Here is a 16,454-nt window from a genome sequence, read left to right as displayed (position 1 = left end):
GACAGGGCAGCTCTATTCAAAGGCAGCAGCATTCACATGCCTGAAGTTAGAACAACACCCGACTTCGGCAGCTCAGCCACTTCTGTATTGTTTGGGCCTCAAAGCAGCTTTATAATAACATGTATTTTCCTGCTTCCCCGTCTGACAAACACCAACCCTCTTCCCTTTGCTCCCCTCCCCCTCATGGCTAGTGGAGCAGAAACCAAACCGGCTGCCTTCGCTTTGCTTGCTTCTTTGTGCACCAGCAGTCACACCAGAGGCTGTCCTGGTTTTGGGGAGAGGGTTTATGGGCAGTCTGCCGCCACTCAGCCAGTAGGGGGAGCTCAGAACACAGGGTCAGGGCCCTGGATGCTCCAAGAAAGAACAGCTTTGTGATGCTTAGGGTCACCACACGAGGGCAGAGTTCTGGGCCTCCTTGTTTTCTATGCCAGCAAGTGATGGCATTAACCTCTCCCATGCATGAAAGACACACAGGATGGGCGTCTAAGCCCAGGGGTGATTTTCCACATTCAAAGTCCCACCCCACTCCCATCCACCAGGATCACCGCTGTGACTTTCCAAAACCCTTCCACCCATCCAGATCAGGTGTCTATCACCATTGCAAGCTTATACAGAGCCTGAGAGCTTGTCTCTCGCACCAACATAAAAGATGTTACCTCACCCACCTTCTCTCTCTAATATCCTGGGACCAACCCAGCTACAGCAACACTCCCTGGGCCGCTTGACCTTCTCTGTTCCCCTATGCCAATGGGAGGAGTTACTTTCCATGCTAGTGGAGCTGCTGCTCTGTAATGGCTTCATCTCTGCACAGGTGCCAATGTGAGTCCAAATATGTGTTGAACAAACTAGTCTATGAAAAACCAAAAGCTCCGCACAATTTATCAACTGAAATGAAGAAACCGGGGAACTAGCCCCCGTGAGCCCTTAAATCTCCCCTCCCTGCCCCCAGAGCCTCTGCTGTCTCAGCTCAAGACTTCAGAAAGAAGCCACAATGGAAGTTCTGACCAAGAGATTCGGGGGGGGGACGGGGGGGGGGGGGGGGGGGGTCCGGGGACACGACACACGACACAAAATATGGGGAACAAACCTGAGTTGTTCACAAGGGGGTTTCTTGCACCTTCCTCTGACACAGCTGGCGCTGGGCACTCTCGGAGTCAGGACACTGGACTGGATGGCCCCTCCTCTGATCCAGTCTAGTAATTCCAATGTTCTTCCATGACGGCCCTCCCGCCACACCCTCCAGCTCTATCCATTACTCCCCCTCGCCCCTGGACGTCTGAGTTCAGAGGCATTCTCCCTTCACAAGTGCGTTCCTAGACTGAGCTCTCTATCTCTCTGGAATTCATAACTCCCTTTCAAAGAAGAGTTCTCACTCATCCACCTAGCCAGAAAACACAGGCTCTATTAAAGTCAATAAGGGAACCGAGCATTATGTCTTTATCTCAAAAGAGGACTCAATTTCCTGAAGAACACCTTGAAGAGGGAGTTAATGCTTACAAGGAGGGCTGTGCCATCTGCATACACAGACTTTGGACATAGAAGGACTCACTGAGTTATTGAAGCAGCTGGAGTGGCCTTTAAACAGTTGCACCTGATCGCTTCTCCCATGGGAAAACCCTCCAGGGGTGGGACTAGCGGGGAAGGAATCTACACAAGGTTCTCCCCATGGAGATACTTATCAAATCATCCCATCATGGGGAGCAGAGGTTGCACCCCTGACCTGAAGACCAGCCTGCATGGTCAACCCACAACCCAATGGATGCACATAAATCCCAGGCTCAGTAGGAGGACATTGTCAACAGTGTTGGGGGGAGCAGGTCTGTGTCTCCGCATCAACTCTGGGTCTCCATTGCTCCACGAATCATGGCTCAAATACAGGTATGCTGACAGGTCTCTCACGACCCCAGAGAAACGACACCTCCCCCCTCCACACACACCCCCACACACACTTAAAGGGAATCCCCACTGCAGAGAAAAGATCCCAGAAAGAGAATACAGCCTGGGGCTATATAGTTTGGTGCTCCACTAAGCTGGTAGCGAGCTGATGTGTGTCCCCCATCAGCCCAGGCCTCTTCCATGAACGGATCCCACCACCCACAGATAGTCCTCCTCATGATCCAAGACAAGGGAGGAGAAAATGCTGTGGATGCTGAAGTGGCTAAATCCCCTTTCCATGCCAAAAAAGAGCAGATGCTGCAATGGCTGAATCCCCTTTTCATGCCGAAACATGCATCGTACTAGGGGGTCCAACAGGGCCCAGTGTTACTCTGTATGTTTCTCAGCCAGAGATTTAGTGAAAACACACAACACCACAGGCTCAGGACAGCTTGCTCTAGCTCCAGACGTCACATTAGAAGCACTAAGTAACTATCCCTTAATCAAAGGCCTCCCCCCAGGCATTTCAGGGAAAGCTCAGCCATAACTAGTCACTATACATAGGACTGTAGGTGCCCCCAGCACATGGAACAAGTACACGGTCAAACACTTCGTGCTAAGCAAGGTTTAATTAACAAGAGCCTGGGTTGTCTTGCCGCAACTTTTTCTGAAAGAATAGAGACTAAATTCTTCTCTGCGCATCTGCTACATGTCACACAGGACTGGCCTTGAAAAATCTGCTGTGGGGCAACCTTGTCAACAGTCAACAGCACTTTAGAAAGAATTGGATAATCTGTATTGAGAGGTGCTATAGGCCTCCAATTCCTAGTGTCACGGTGATTCCTCTCTCTGAAAAGCAGAGCGAGGAGAGAATCATTGCAAGGCTCTGTCACAGCTCTCCCTTCTCAAAGCAGGATGGAAAATATTGACAAGGTCGAAACAGATTAACTCATGGGGGCATTTATAAAAAAGGAGTCCTAACCTCCTCCTCCTCCCATCTCAGATTTACCAAGAGGACTCCCAACCTCTCAGAATTCCTGTTTGTTAATTGGAGCATGGAGATCCATAGCTTCCAAAAAGGTGACAAGGATCCTCAGTAATGGCAATATCCTTCCCTTGCAAGAGGTTACTATGGAAATTAGGTATAAGGCACATTCTCTTTGTTGCTAACAAACTGACTTGTTTACATCATAAGCAAACCTGGCTAGTTTTTACTTTAATTCTAGCCCTCCGATACTCAGGACCAGGTCTGCTTTCCTGGTGATGCTTTAATTCAGCAGGTACACTGGAAAGAAGGGCTCTGATTCCCACCTGCTCCTTGCAAGAGGCCCAGATCGGAATGGGAGTGGGCACGCAGCAAAACTTTAAGCCCAGAATAACTCAGCATACGGTAAAACAGCACTACCGGCAGATCTACCTTATGGCAACTTCCCACAGCTAAATAGAGGCAGCTCAGAATAGCTGGGACACTCTCACAAGCCCTCTAGCTCCAACACACCCCTTTCCACTCTGACGCACTCCATAGCACACTCCTGTGCCACAGACTGGTGAGGACGGTGACACAGGGTCATTATGCCTGCCCTACGCCACGGAGGGAGTGCCGGCACCCGAGGAAATACAAGAGAAAGAGGACTGAATGCAGTCCAGATGTGGATCCAAATCTCACATCCTCCTTGAAGAGAATTGTGACAAGATTTTCAAATCATTTTGGTGCCCAACATGAGACACCTTAAAGGGCCCAATTTTCATCCACTCTCCAAAAATTAGGCCCTTTTACTGTATCTAAAGTTGGGCCCCCAACATGCTAACCATTTTTGAACATTGTAGCCAGCGTCAAGAGACTTACATTGCAAATGTTGGAAAGGAATGTAAGGGAGGGGGAGGAGAGGCAATTTACAAAAACCTAAGGTGAGTAGAAATATATTCATGGATTTTTTTTTATAAAGCTTTCGATATAAACAGCTTTTTGTGGTTGTTGATTTCAACATTCCCCTGGGCTACCGGAAAACCCAACACGGCACCACTAAGCTGAAGAAACAGAAAGCACAAGCCATCAGAAATAGAAATGGGAAGTGACCGGCTTGGTTTTCCTTCCCACAAGCTGAGGAGGTACAAAAAGTAAAACAAGCAGCAAAGCAGAGAAGTAAAAGGAGATTGCTTAAAATTCTTTCTGCTGTCGTCATTTGAGGTGATTAGCGGTAACGCAGGGAAAGACTTTATAAGCCTCCCAAGCAGAGCTCACTATAACCAGGGAAAGGAGAAATGCCAATGAAATTCACTAGGGATCTGGCAATGCTAATCTGTCATGGGGTAGGAGCCCATGTGCTATGGTACTGGCTGGAAGTACAATGTCCTAAGACAACAAATCAGAAAGAAATAGGATTTATAACTGGATAGAGTCTCCTTAGGTTGCTCTGCCAAGGATACATTCAGAAGAGAGACTTTTTAAACAAGTTATTTTAAGTTCATCTTTGACTATTCATGATTCATTTTCTTCATGGTCCCTTTAAAAAAAATACGAGGGGGGTAACATACTATCCCCTACCCAAGTCTCCCCTGTGGTCAGAGCAAGATTCTCGTGGCCCTTTGAAAATAGAGAGAGCCCAGTTCATGCATGGTGCAATGAAATAGGAATCAAAGGCTCTCCATGCATTGCAGAACCAGACCCACAATCTGCAAATGGATTTTAGCTGCAAATTTTGAGGTTGCCTTTCTGGAGCTCTGCTGAGAACACACTGGGCCAGCATCTCCACTAGTATAAATTGGTGGGACTTCATTTGACTTCCCTGGAGCTAGCCCAAATTTCAGCTGGCCCACAATTCTTACATCTTTCTATAAAGATTTGAAAATCTCTCTCAAACTTTTCATCCTCAAGAAGAGGAGTGATTCAATGCTCAGGCCCTTGATTCCTGACCTAAGTGAAGCTCCCCAAATGTAAAAATAAAACATAATACCTGGTGATTAGAAATCTACACAGTAAAAACATTAGCCTCATGGAAAAGCACATTATTCCTAATACAGAATTTATCAGGATGACTTAGAGATTTTCCTCTGCAAAATATGAAACCTGGATCCAAAAGGCTATTAACTCTGAAGAGATCCATTAAAGCCACCTGTCTGCAAATGGTATTTAAATGTATTGCATCACCCTGGATACTGTCATGTTCTTTGGCTATGACTTGACTGCAGGGCATACAATTAAAATTGCCTCCAAACTCTAAAATCCTTGACGTAAAGAAAATAATAAAAATGTTCAACAGCCTTGAACAAGGACTTTTCTATCAGCTCCAACCCAGAGCCCATAAATATTAATGAATCCATAATTAGCCTTTTTAAATAATGCATCCAAAATCAAACCTTAACCTGGTAATAAATCAGGCAGGGATTTTTGTTATGGATTTTTATTTCTACGTCATGCCCATAAAATAAAATGCCACTTCCCTCATCATCTCTCCCCTCTAGACCAAGACGATAGGCCCCCAATCTGATCATGGTTGATGGCACATTTAGTTAAAATCTTGTTTCTATTTTTTTAAAATCATATCTGCTTTTTAAATCTGCAAAATAATGACATGCAGTCTTCCCTGGCCCAAGGTGATCTAATGTTACTGAAATCTCATGACATGAAGGTATACAGAGCTCTTCTCGTGAATCAAGGTGAGAGAGAAAGTCAAGTTTTTAAATTCTCTCCCCTGCCCCCCCCTCACTCTCCGAGAGAGCCAAGATCTGCTCTCTGAAGAAGCGGCAGGTGGTACTGAATTGCCAACAGTGGGACTAGTCTCACCTCTCCAACACAAAATGTCTAAAGGAAGCATTCCCATCTGTCCATCACAGCCTCCGCTGTCCACCTCAACAGTCCTGACTGCTCCGTTCTGTTGCCCAGCCTTTATGCCCCAGAGTCCCTTCACAATTCCTCTTGAGTACATGTCTCCTGCCAGATAGGTAGAGCTAGGCGTATCCAGGCTCTCCTGATCACCAGCAGCCCCAGATGTTGAATCCTGAATATTCATTGCAGGTGCCCAGGCAGCATTCCGGGACCCCTGCATCTCATCTGCTTTTTCCCTGATCAAAGTTGAAAATTCAGCTTGTTTGATGAATTGTCTTTGAAGAAGCTTTTTGTAGCAGAGCTCCAGGCTGCCCCTCTGATTTGGAGCTAAACTCTTCTGCAGGAAACCTTCCAACACACATTGCCAGACCTTCACTCGGCTGGAATCATTGATCACCCTGTCTATTGAATACAGAGTTTCTGGCAGAACAGAACCACTCACATTCTTGAGCTCTGAATTCTTTGTCCAAATACACGCCCGATTCTTCTCTAACTAAAGTTTGCATACTGCACTTATTGCCATACTAGCTAAGCATGAGGTATATCACCCATCATTACATATCTCACCCTGTATTTTATCACAAGCATGGCTCAAACATTTCGTAGATCCACATTTAAAGAAGATCCCAAACCAGCCTGGATAGAAAGCTAATCCACAGTTACTTCCACTTGGAAAACTCCTGGGCAAATGCCCCCACCATATGCAGGATGTTCCATTCAGCCTTGCAGGAACTTTCCAGTCTGCCATCCAACAGCCCTAGGATTCAAGTACCTTGGTAGGAAAATGTTGGATTTCATGAGTTCTGCACAGCCAAGTCATTCCTGGCCTTATGTTAACTGTTCAGAGGACTAACAAGAGGCGGTCGAGCCTCAGGCATTGCTAAGGAGTCAGCATTCTCGTAAGCATCCAACTCGTTCCTGTTTCTTCCAAAGCTTTCCAAACAGTGACTTTAAGAGAAGAGGCATGGTGGGGCTCCAGGTTTGTCATCTCACACCAGCTTCCAGCTCCAAGCTCTCAGTTTACGAGTAAAGAGACTGGGGGAAAGGGGAGAACTTGTCTAACAGACAGTCCAGCAAACTCAGCCTGGGCCCAGAATGTCACACGTGTGGGCTCTTCTCTTCTCGGCTCTGCAGGCCACATTATGCCTTCACTGACACCCTACTGTCTTGAGTACCACCTGTGCAGCACAGACGTATCTGACTGGAACTTAGCAAATAATTCTGTTGGAGATGCAGCAGGAACAGATTCCAACCCCTTCTCTCTCAACGGCACAGCAAGGATTTGCCGAATTATAAAGCATGGCTGTTTGGAGGCTTCTCCTCTTCTCAAGGACCCTGGCCCAGCCCTTGTCCCCTCACCACGTCAAATGTAAGGGGAAGGCCAGATGGCTTGGAGTGCCAACCATCCCACCCCAAATCCCAATGAGCCATAGCACACAGCTAGCAACCTCTGGGCCTGCCTGCACATGTTTCTTACGGGCATAGCTGGCATCTTTCCCTACCTGCTACCGCCTGTCTCCATCTCTCTTGCCCCACTCTGCCCACCCGAATGCACTTACGACTGATGGACACTGCAGTTGTAGAAGATGAAATCCACAGCGGCAAACTTCTTTCCAGTCTCCTTGGACTTCAAGTAGAGCTTCACCACCCGCTTGTCACCTGCGGGAGAACAGGTGCGTGCACTGTTCAGAAAGGGGCCACAGGCAGAGAGAGGCTGGTGGAACCGAGCACATGGCTTAGCAGCGAAGAGAGGCTTGCGTGGGGGTTGACTGAGGCGAGCTGTGATCCCAATTAACCCCAATTAGCTAACAAAATCACCCAGTTATTGACATAAAAAGGGAGGGCTCTCCTTCAGGAAGCCTCCTGATTGGCTGGCAGGGTTCAGAGGGCAGGCAAGGTCACGCAGCATGATGCCCCTTCAGCTTCCCACTCTACGAAGCGCTGGCAGGTGGAGCAGGGACCAGAGGGGCACACGCCGTGGGTTGTGTTTATGGCCGCAGCAGGGTGAGGGACTGAGGAGGAGACCCAAACCAGACACCGGGACAGTCTAAGACAGCGCAAGAGTCTAGTGGAGTTTGCTGCAAAATCAGCCTGTTTGGAGAACGCTCCGGTACTATGGAATGAGGCACAGGGGCCACCCAGCCCCGTAGGTTGCAGCAATACTAGACTGACACGCAGCCGGTCGAGTCATCCGCAGGCAGCTGTGCTCAGGAAGAGGGAGAGAGTGAGGGCAGAGCACAATGAAACATCTAACCCCTTCTTTGCTACAGTCTCCCCTCTCTTACCCACGCAGTATATGAACCAGTGCCTCCAGGAGCTGAGTTCTTGGTGGACTCCCCTGTGCGCCGCCACTCAGTGCAGCTTTAAATGACCCAAATGATAGGGCCTCTGCACTGCTCTCCTGGGGAGACTACAGCACTGCTAATTTCATCCAGAGGTCAGGGTTCATGGGGGCGAGGGGTAGCAACTAACTACATGTGTATTGACACACTTAACCCCTCTCCTCTATCTTGAAGCAGAGAGGGGAGATTTCACACACGTTTACATCATAGATAACTAGAAAGAGCCCAGGCTTTTAATTAAGTTGTCAAATATATAGGCTGGGGATGGCTGTGCAGCCATCAAACTATTGCAGACATTCATGCCTGCTAGCTGGCTTCAAGGTCTGCAGCACTATGGTAAGTGCGTAACTAAGTAGTAAGGGAAGGCTACCTGGTGGCCAACCCAGCTCTTATCTGCATGTGGCTTCTATGGGAAAGTCCTGCAAGGTATGTTACACAGCCACTACGAAGTGATTTTATCCTAGATTCCGGGGAGGAAGGTGACATGAGGCAAGAGTGGTTCCTAAACTCACCCCGTCCCCTGGTGATGGGGATCACGTCCTTTGCAGATGGAGAGCTACAGTAGATCCTCCCGTCTTCAATGCGGCTCTCGGACTCAGTGAAATCTTCAAAGGAGCAGTTTACCCCGGCTGAGAGATCTGGGACATTCCAGGCCTGCAGAACCAGCTGGGGAAAGGAGGGAGAAATATCACACAGAGAATCAGCTAACAAGAAGAACTCGTTAACAATCAACCACACCAAGCCCAGCCAACAGGACAGGTCAGGAACAGTACCCACATGCTCTCCAAAACCCAGCAGGGAAGCCCTACCCCCATGCCAGAAGCCAACACCCTCCCATTCCTGGAAACTCAGGGAGCAAAGGAAGGAGGTGAGATTCAGAAAGTATAATACCAGAAGGGACCATTAGAGCATCTAGTCTCTTCCTGCATAGCACAGGCCATTGCGTTTCATCAGGTACCTCTGTACTGAGCCCAATAACTCCTGTTTAGCTAAAGCCCATCTTACAAAAAGGCAATCAGTCTTGATCTGAAGACATCAATAGATGGAAAATCCACCCCTTCCCTTGCGAGTCTGTTCCAATGGTTCATCACCCTCAGGGTTAGAAATTTGTGCCTTATTTCTAATTTAAATTTATCTGGCTTTAACTGAAGCCATTGATTGTTGTCATGACTTTCTCCGCTAGATCAAAGAGCCCTTTAGTACCTGGTATTTTCTCCCCGTGAAGGTAGTCAGACCCCATAATCAAGTCACCACTCCAACTTCTTTTTGATGAGATAAACAGATCGGGTCCTGTAAGTCTTTCACTATAAGGCATTTTCTCCAGCCCTCAAATATTTTTTGTGCCTCTTTTCTGCACTCTCTCCAATTTTTTAACTTCCTTTTGAAATGTGGACACCAGAACTGCATGCAGTGTTCCATTACTGACTTTTACCATGCCGTCTACAGAACTAAAGTCACCATCATTTCCTACTCGCTTCTCTCCTGTTCATATATCTGGGGACCACATTAGGCCTTTCTGCCACAGAATCACTCTGGGAACTAATGGTGAGCTGCTTGTCCACTATGAACACTACCTCCCTTTCAAAGTCCTCCATTCTGCAGGTATGGCGTCCACTCCTTATTCCTACATGCATGGTTTTGCATTTGGCTGTATTAAAATGCAGTTTACTTGAATGTGTCCAGCTTACCAAGTGATCCGGATCGCTCTGTCTGACTGCTCTGTCCTCACCACTAACCACTCTGTCAATCTGTGTGTCATCCATACATTTTACCAGCAGTGATTTTATATCGACTTCCAGATCATTGATGAAAATACTGAATAGCGTCAAGTCTGTCCCTGCAGAACCCCACTAGAAATCCCCCGCTTCAACAACTACTTTTTGAGCTCTGTGGGTTAGCCTGTCTTTAATCCATTTATCGTATGCTTTATTGATACTGTGTAGTACTAATTTTTTTAATCACAATGTTGTGTTACTAAACCAAATGCCTTACAAAAGTCTAAGTATATTACATCTTCACAGTTATCTTTGTCAGCCAAACTTGGAATCTCATCAAAGAATGGATTCAGGTTTGTTTGAGAAGACCTATTTTCCTAAAACTATGTTGACCAGCATTAATTATATTCCTGTCCTTTAACTCTTTATCAGTTGAAACCTGTAACAGTTTTTCCATTATTTTACCCTGGACTGAGTCAAGCTAAGCAGCCTATAGTGAAACAGGTAATCTCAACTGCCCTTTTTGTTGTGCCTTTCTGAATATTGGCACATGAGCATTCCTTCGGTCTTGTGGAATTTCCCCCAATATCAAGAGATTTATTAAACTCTAACATCAGTGGGCCAGAGATGTCCTTAGCCAGCTCGTCGGTGCTAGTTAACTGGGCCTGCTGATTTAAAAATGCTTATCCCTAGTAGATGCTATTTAACAGCCTCATTAGTTACTAATGGACTGGAAAGTACTCCATCAACCTCATGCGAACGAGTACATCATCCTGTTTCTTTCCAAATACAGAACAGAAAGATTTATTGAACAGTTCAGCCTTTTCTGCATCATTATTAACAATTTTATTATCTCCAGGATTTCTTTTGTTTCTGGTATGCTTACAGAAATCCTTATTGTCCCCAGTCCTGCCAGCATTGGATTTTTCTCCATCTTTAGCTTCCCTTATCAATTTTCTGGATTTCATAACTTCTCAATTATAATCAATTGCTATCTATTTAGCCTTTTTTCTATTTGTATCATATTGCCACTTTTATTTCAAATTGTTGCCTTCACTTTGCCACTGGACCAGAATAAAGCTAGCAATGACAACACTTATATGCCCCCAGGCTGAGCAGCTTACCGAGACCTCGGACATGGTGACCGATATGTTCTTGGGCTGGACGGTGAGCTGGACGCACTGGCGCAGGTCTGAGGCAAAGCGCTGAGGCTCATCAGCCCGCTCACATCGGTCCTTCCGCGAGCAGCTGCAGAGGGATGAAACAGCCATAGTGAGGAAAAGGAGAGTCCCAGGAGCTCAGAGCTAAGCACCACCCAAACCTGCAGGAGGGCCAGTCACAGGGAGTTACTGCTGCACGGAGCGTTACACAGGGCTCAGAGGCTGGGCGAGACTGGAGGACCCGCATGCTGCAAACTCACAGGTCAGAGCTTTACCAGGGCAGGATGGAGAAAGGACATCACATGACAGGCAGGCTCAGGTGCCCTCCTTAATCCCTGAACAACTACACCCAATCCCAGAGCAGGAGTTTGGACAGGATGCATCATGCCCACCAAAGCCCCCAGCAGACAGCACCCCTTGCTACTCTAGCCCTGGGTACCCCCCATGGTTCTTTTCCAAAGCATTTCAATCCAGTGCTGCTGCTCCCCTTGCTACTCCAGCCTGGGCACCACACAGCTCTGCTGAGGCACCCCAGCCCAGCATTGCAGCAGGCCCCTGAATATCCTAACCCTCTCCCCAGCTCTTTGGATGGTGCTCGGTTCTAACTGTGCAGTGGCCTCAGCTGGCGTGAGAAATAGCTTTCCACTTGCACTCAAAACCCTGCTATGGACTCAGATCTTCAGAGGAAAAAGGATAGTGCACTAATCGACCCCCTCCTCCCTTCCTCTCTCCTTGCACCAGTATCAAGCAGCTCCTCCAGAAACCGTGCAAAGTTCCCCCATCTTTGCTTTATGCTCTAAGTGCTTCTCCCCGCCATTACATCTCCAGATCTTTCAGAAAGCAGTGCTGGGTTTACCAGTCATCTTGGCATGGGCCCGTTCCCCCACTCTGAAGCCCATTCAAGACGCACTGCTTCCCTGTAATGACTTCAAAGCACTTCCATTTGCTTCTCCTCCCTTTATCTGCAATAACACTACTGCATTACGGGGAACGTTTAATTAAGTGGAGGGCAAAAAAAGAGCGCGAGAGGAGAGAGATACCCAGATGCATTTCAAGGTCCTGGCTGTAATCTGGGCGAGTTATCTCCTGAGCAGATGCCAGTGCCACACCGTACCGCCGAGTCCCCGAAATACGCTCTGTCCCCTCCCTCACCTCTCCGAGGGATCACAGAGCGAGACGGAGGCTCAGAGTTTAATTAAACGCTCTGCATGGCTAGTGAGCCAGAGCTTTGCCAGGGAGAGCCAGAGCTTCCAAGGGGATTTTCAGTTCCAACCCCCAAAATAAGATCCCGCGACCGTGTGTCGGTGTTTCTACCTTTCACGCCATTTTCCCATCTCTCTTGCACATGGGAGCTGGGCTCTAGGAGTCTGGCTGCCAGGCTAAAGGACCTTCCCTTCTGGCTGTCCAGAGCGAATTGCAGCCCATTTGCACCTCCCACTCCCTGCAGTAAGCATCGGGTGAGGGATGAAGACTGCCTGTGGTTGGCCTCTGAAATGACACTATGACTTCGATTCCCATCAGGCGCAGGTGGGCAGGCAGAGTTAGCCAGCCAGCCAGCTGTGCCGGCACCACTGCTTAACCACAGGTGCCTGTGGCTGACCACATGTGCACCACAGCGAGATGTCCCGCTGCTGGGGGAGCTATTGCCTGGCTCATCGCATTTGACTGGAAACCTATCACCAGGGACAGAGAGAGAGAGAGAGAGAGAGGCATCAGCTTTCGCCACTTGGAAGGCATGAGACTAGGCAGGTCTGGAGAAAGAAGACCCGGTGAGGCCCCAGGCCAGGAGATCACTGGCTCCATCCACCAGAAACTTCCTCAGACTGCACCACACCCCATGTTTGGGTCTCTCCTCCCTGATTTCTCTGCTTCTCGCCTCTCTCTCCCCCACACAGGCCCACTATAGGTTGGCTGGCAGCTTTAAGGGATGGCTCACCATGCTAAGGCTCAGATGTGAAATGCCTCTGTTCCCCTCACGGCTAGTGGGACAAATCCCAGCAGGCTCAACTCAGCCTTTTGCCCTTTGGAGCCAATCAGCTTGATCCCATGCAGGTTAGAGCTGAGACACTGAGCTCCTGCCTGCTCTGCACGGACATTAAAGATCCCAGGGCACACGAAGAAAGAGCAGGGCTTTGTCCTCTTTGCACCATTATGCTGGGCATAAACTGCTGAGGAGCTGCGTTTTGGCTCGGCTGTGCACACGAGGTGAGTGGTGCTCTGGGGCACAAGGCAGGAGAGCTTTCTGCAGCCTCTCTCGCCCAGTCTGCATTTTGCAGCCCCCCTTCACTGCTATGGGTGCTGGCAGACAACAGGGCCTTTGCTCTGTGCAAGTCTGTCTGATCCCACTGCCTCTCCCCAGGCTGCACCATCTCACAACATGCAACAGCACAGCCAGCTACCTTGGACACCGACACTGGCTTTGTACTGCCAGCGGGGAGTTGAGCGACAAGGACACGTGAGCCTCTGAGTGGTGAAGCTCCTGCTTTACACAGGCCTCCTGGGTAAGAGAGAGGTTAGCTCCAGTACTTCTGGCTGAGACAGCCCAGTGAAATCAGACCAAGACACAGCTGCATGTGTGTGAGACACACTGGAGTAAGCATTACAGCACGCCCCTATTAGCTCCCCCAGTCTGTCGCCCGGTGGCCACGACAGGGTTAGCCCCATTGTGCATTTCCTAGGGGCAGATGCTGCTGGACTGGCAGCATAGGAGACAGGGGCAAGGTCAGTGTCAGGACAAGCTCTCCCCACGCCATCTGCCATCCGTGCTCCAGGGCGACTCCAAGGCTTCTCAGTTGAGACTGTTCACAAGGGTGGTGCTTAGCGCCTGTTCGGGACTAGGCTGAGCTCCACCAACTCATTTCACAACTCCAAACCACCACCAGAGCACATTCGGGGAAAGTCCCCAGAGGGATGAAATGCCCGGGGCTCCAAAGGGTTAATGGGACGATCAAGCACCCTGGAGGCCCCAGCAGCTGCCAAGCCCAGAAGGGCTGGAGAACAGCTGAGCAAGGGTGGCAGGAGCGAGCTTTTCCACCGCCATGTGGCCTGTATTAATGTGTACTGCAGGGGGAGCGCTCCTGCCAATCAGGATGGGAAGCTGCATGTCTAATCCTTAGCTCCCCAACAGATCTGACACTCAGAATCCTCCGTGCGCTAGATGGCCGGCAACTCGGAGCAGGCTGCCATCAATCACCCTCGCAGCACCACTTCACTCCAGGGGACACAGCGTAACCAGAGGAACCAGCAAGAGATGGCACACAGCAGGCGGACGGGCCATTATCTCCCAGGCTGGTCTTCCCGCGGCTGGGAATAGGCAGGGAACCAATCCCTCAGCCAGTACCCCTCTCTGAAGGGCTCTCATCTGCACCCCTGCGCTCCACGGACTCTGTGCATCACAACACCATCCACAGCGGATGAAGCGGAGGGTCACGGGGAAGGTCAGAAGGAAATTGGTGGAGATGGGTTTTTCTGCCCTTCACTGGGGCTTGACAACAGCTGTCGGGGCTGAGCATGTATCACAGGCCTTTGCAAAGGCACCTCAAGACGCCACCCAAGCGAGGCTAATTGGCCAGCATCCCAGGGGAGGACTCTACAGGGAACAGTGGGGGGCTGGAGTGAGGGGCCCTGGCTGAGCTGTGCGGGGCCCAGGACCAGGATAGTAAGAGGGGTGAGGAGCAACGGGCACTGGCACAGCACCTCCCTGTATCGCGCTTGTCTCTAGCAAAGCCCATCACCAGTCCCTGTAGGGGCAGCGGAGTGTCACCCAACCCGTTTAATGTGGACGGCACACAGATACCACAGTGATGGGCAGCAGTACAAACCCTATACAGACAAAGGGGCATGCAATAGAAATCCAACCGCGTACTCAACTCCCAACAAAATAGGGCTCTGTTGTGCCGGGTTGGGAGGGGGTTTCATGTGCCTTACCAGTCCTGGGAGACCCAGTGGGGCCCTGGCTAAGGGCTCAGGAGGAAGCAGTGAGCATTTGTCATGGGCAGCCCTGCAGGTGACCGGGGAGAGAGGGCAGGTGTGCAGGGCGGGGGGACAGACACACAGCACGAGCCCGCTGTACTCACATGTTATGAAGGACACACCAGCCGCAGTGGGGGTCCCTGGAGCCTAGGCATAGCGCACAGCTCTTGTATTGCTCACAGCTCTCCACAGGCACCCGTGTCACCTGGGGGGGAGAGAGATAGGCAGATCATGAACACCCATCAGACAGCTCCAGGGTGGTCACCCTGCGGAGCCCCACAGCACACAACTGGGAAAAGGGGGCCAGGTTTGGCAGAGTGGGGGCAGATGGAACCAATGCATGGACAGAGAGGGGACAGAAGGGAATGAGGGAGATGCAAGGATCCCGCAGGACAGATGGAAGGGGTAACTGGGGAGTAGGGTGGGGAGGGAAGGAAGGAGGTGAGCGTGATAGCGAGGGCGTGGGAGGAAAGCAAGGTAGGTCAGGCACCAGCATGAAGGGAAGGAAGCAGGGTACACTCCCCTCCTAGTGCTGGATCCCACGCCCAGTTAACGCCACACTGTGTTAAGAGCCTCACCCTTGGACATGAAGAGCTCAACAAAATATAGAGGCAAGCCCCAGGCTTGCTTCCAGGCCAGCACTGAAGACCTGAGTGTTTCTTGGTGGATCAGCAGGCAGACACCCTTCTGCTGTGCTTTCATCTCATGCCAGAGCCAGCCCAGTGCCTACGAATCCAGTGATGAGGCTAGTAGGCCAGTCTCCACCACTGCACAGGCTGTTGTGACAGGAGACACACAGAACCTCGCCCGCCCTCCCCTCTGCGTGGCCACGGAGAACACACGCCGTGAACAGGCGCCCTCGCTGACGCTGCCGTGCCCTGAGCCCCACAGCTCAGGGTGTGCAGGCAGCGCTGTGCCTCACAGCCCCCACCATGGCTACCCGGGGTAAAGGATGCTCTCTGCGTTCCACAGGGGGCCCACAAGTGCCCCCACCCATATATAGGGGTGTCAGATACTCAGCAACAGCGCACAGGGCAGCAGACATCAGTTGCTGAGCAGAGGTGGATCTCCCAATGAAGGCAGAGCGATGCTGTGGGAAGACAAGGCCTAGGGGTCTGTGAACACTACAGCTTGCCTCGTGACTTGAACCTACGCTGGCAGTGTCTATACCTAGGGCCAGGCTTTCAGGGGTAAGCAGCCAGATTCAGGGTCAAGAGGCTATGTTTAGACAAGTGCTGAGACCAGAGAGGCTAATGTGCCCTCCCTTCAGGCTCAGGCAGGGAGCAGCAGGACCTGGGTGTCAAGTGTGAGCATTTATTTGTGCTTAATGCCCCCAGGGAACACTTCTGGAGTCAAAATAAAGTGAAATCTGGTCCCCAGGAATAGCAGTCCCATGAGCCCACCAGACCACAGGCTATTTCATCCCTGTAAATGGCTCCCTGCTTGTGCCTCAAGAAGCCCATGTCAGTATGACCACAAATACCAATAGGTGGACATCACGGTTGTATCCTAAGTACTGGGGCGCATGGACCCCAAATGCACATCCCTGGGAAAACTCCCATGC

The 16,454-nt window shown here is 50.1% G+C and overlaps 1 protein-coding gene across 1 annotated transcript in view; it reads right to left on the bottom strand.

Moving 5' to 3' along the window:
• The window catches only part of PLXNA1 (plexin A1), a 253,854-nt gene that overhangs the window by 106,967 nt on the left and 130,433 nt on the right, over window positions 1-16,454 (bottom strand). The window contains exons 5-8 of the mRNA XM_067544295.1: window positions 14,995-15,095; window positions 10,883-11,006; window positions 8,556-8,709; window positions 7,261-7,360 (exon numbers count right to left, since the gene is read on the bottom strand). Coding sequence (XP_067400396.1) covers window positions 7,261-7,360; window positions 8,556-8,709; window positions 10,883-11,006; window positions 14,995-15,095 — 479 coding nt within the window. The remainder of the gene's footprint in view (window positions 1-7,260; window positions 7,361-8,555; window positions 8,710-10,882; window positions 11,007-14,994; window positions 15,096-16,454) is intronic.

The sequence above is a fragment of the Emydura macquarii genome, unplaced genomic scaffold (assembly GCF_026122565.2).
Source record: "Emydura macquarii macquarii isolate MOO-44397 ecotype Brisbane River unplaced genomic scaffold, CSIRO-AGI_Emac_v2 contig_968, whole genome shotgun sequence".
NCBI classification, from domain to species: domain Eukaryota; kingdom Metazoa; phylum Chordata; order Testudines; family Chelidae; genus Emydura; species Emydura macquarii.
The sequence above is the reverse complement of the archived record's forward strand: the minus strand, read 5'-3'. Positions and strand labels throughout refer to the sequence as shown.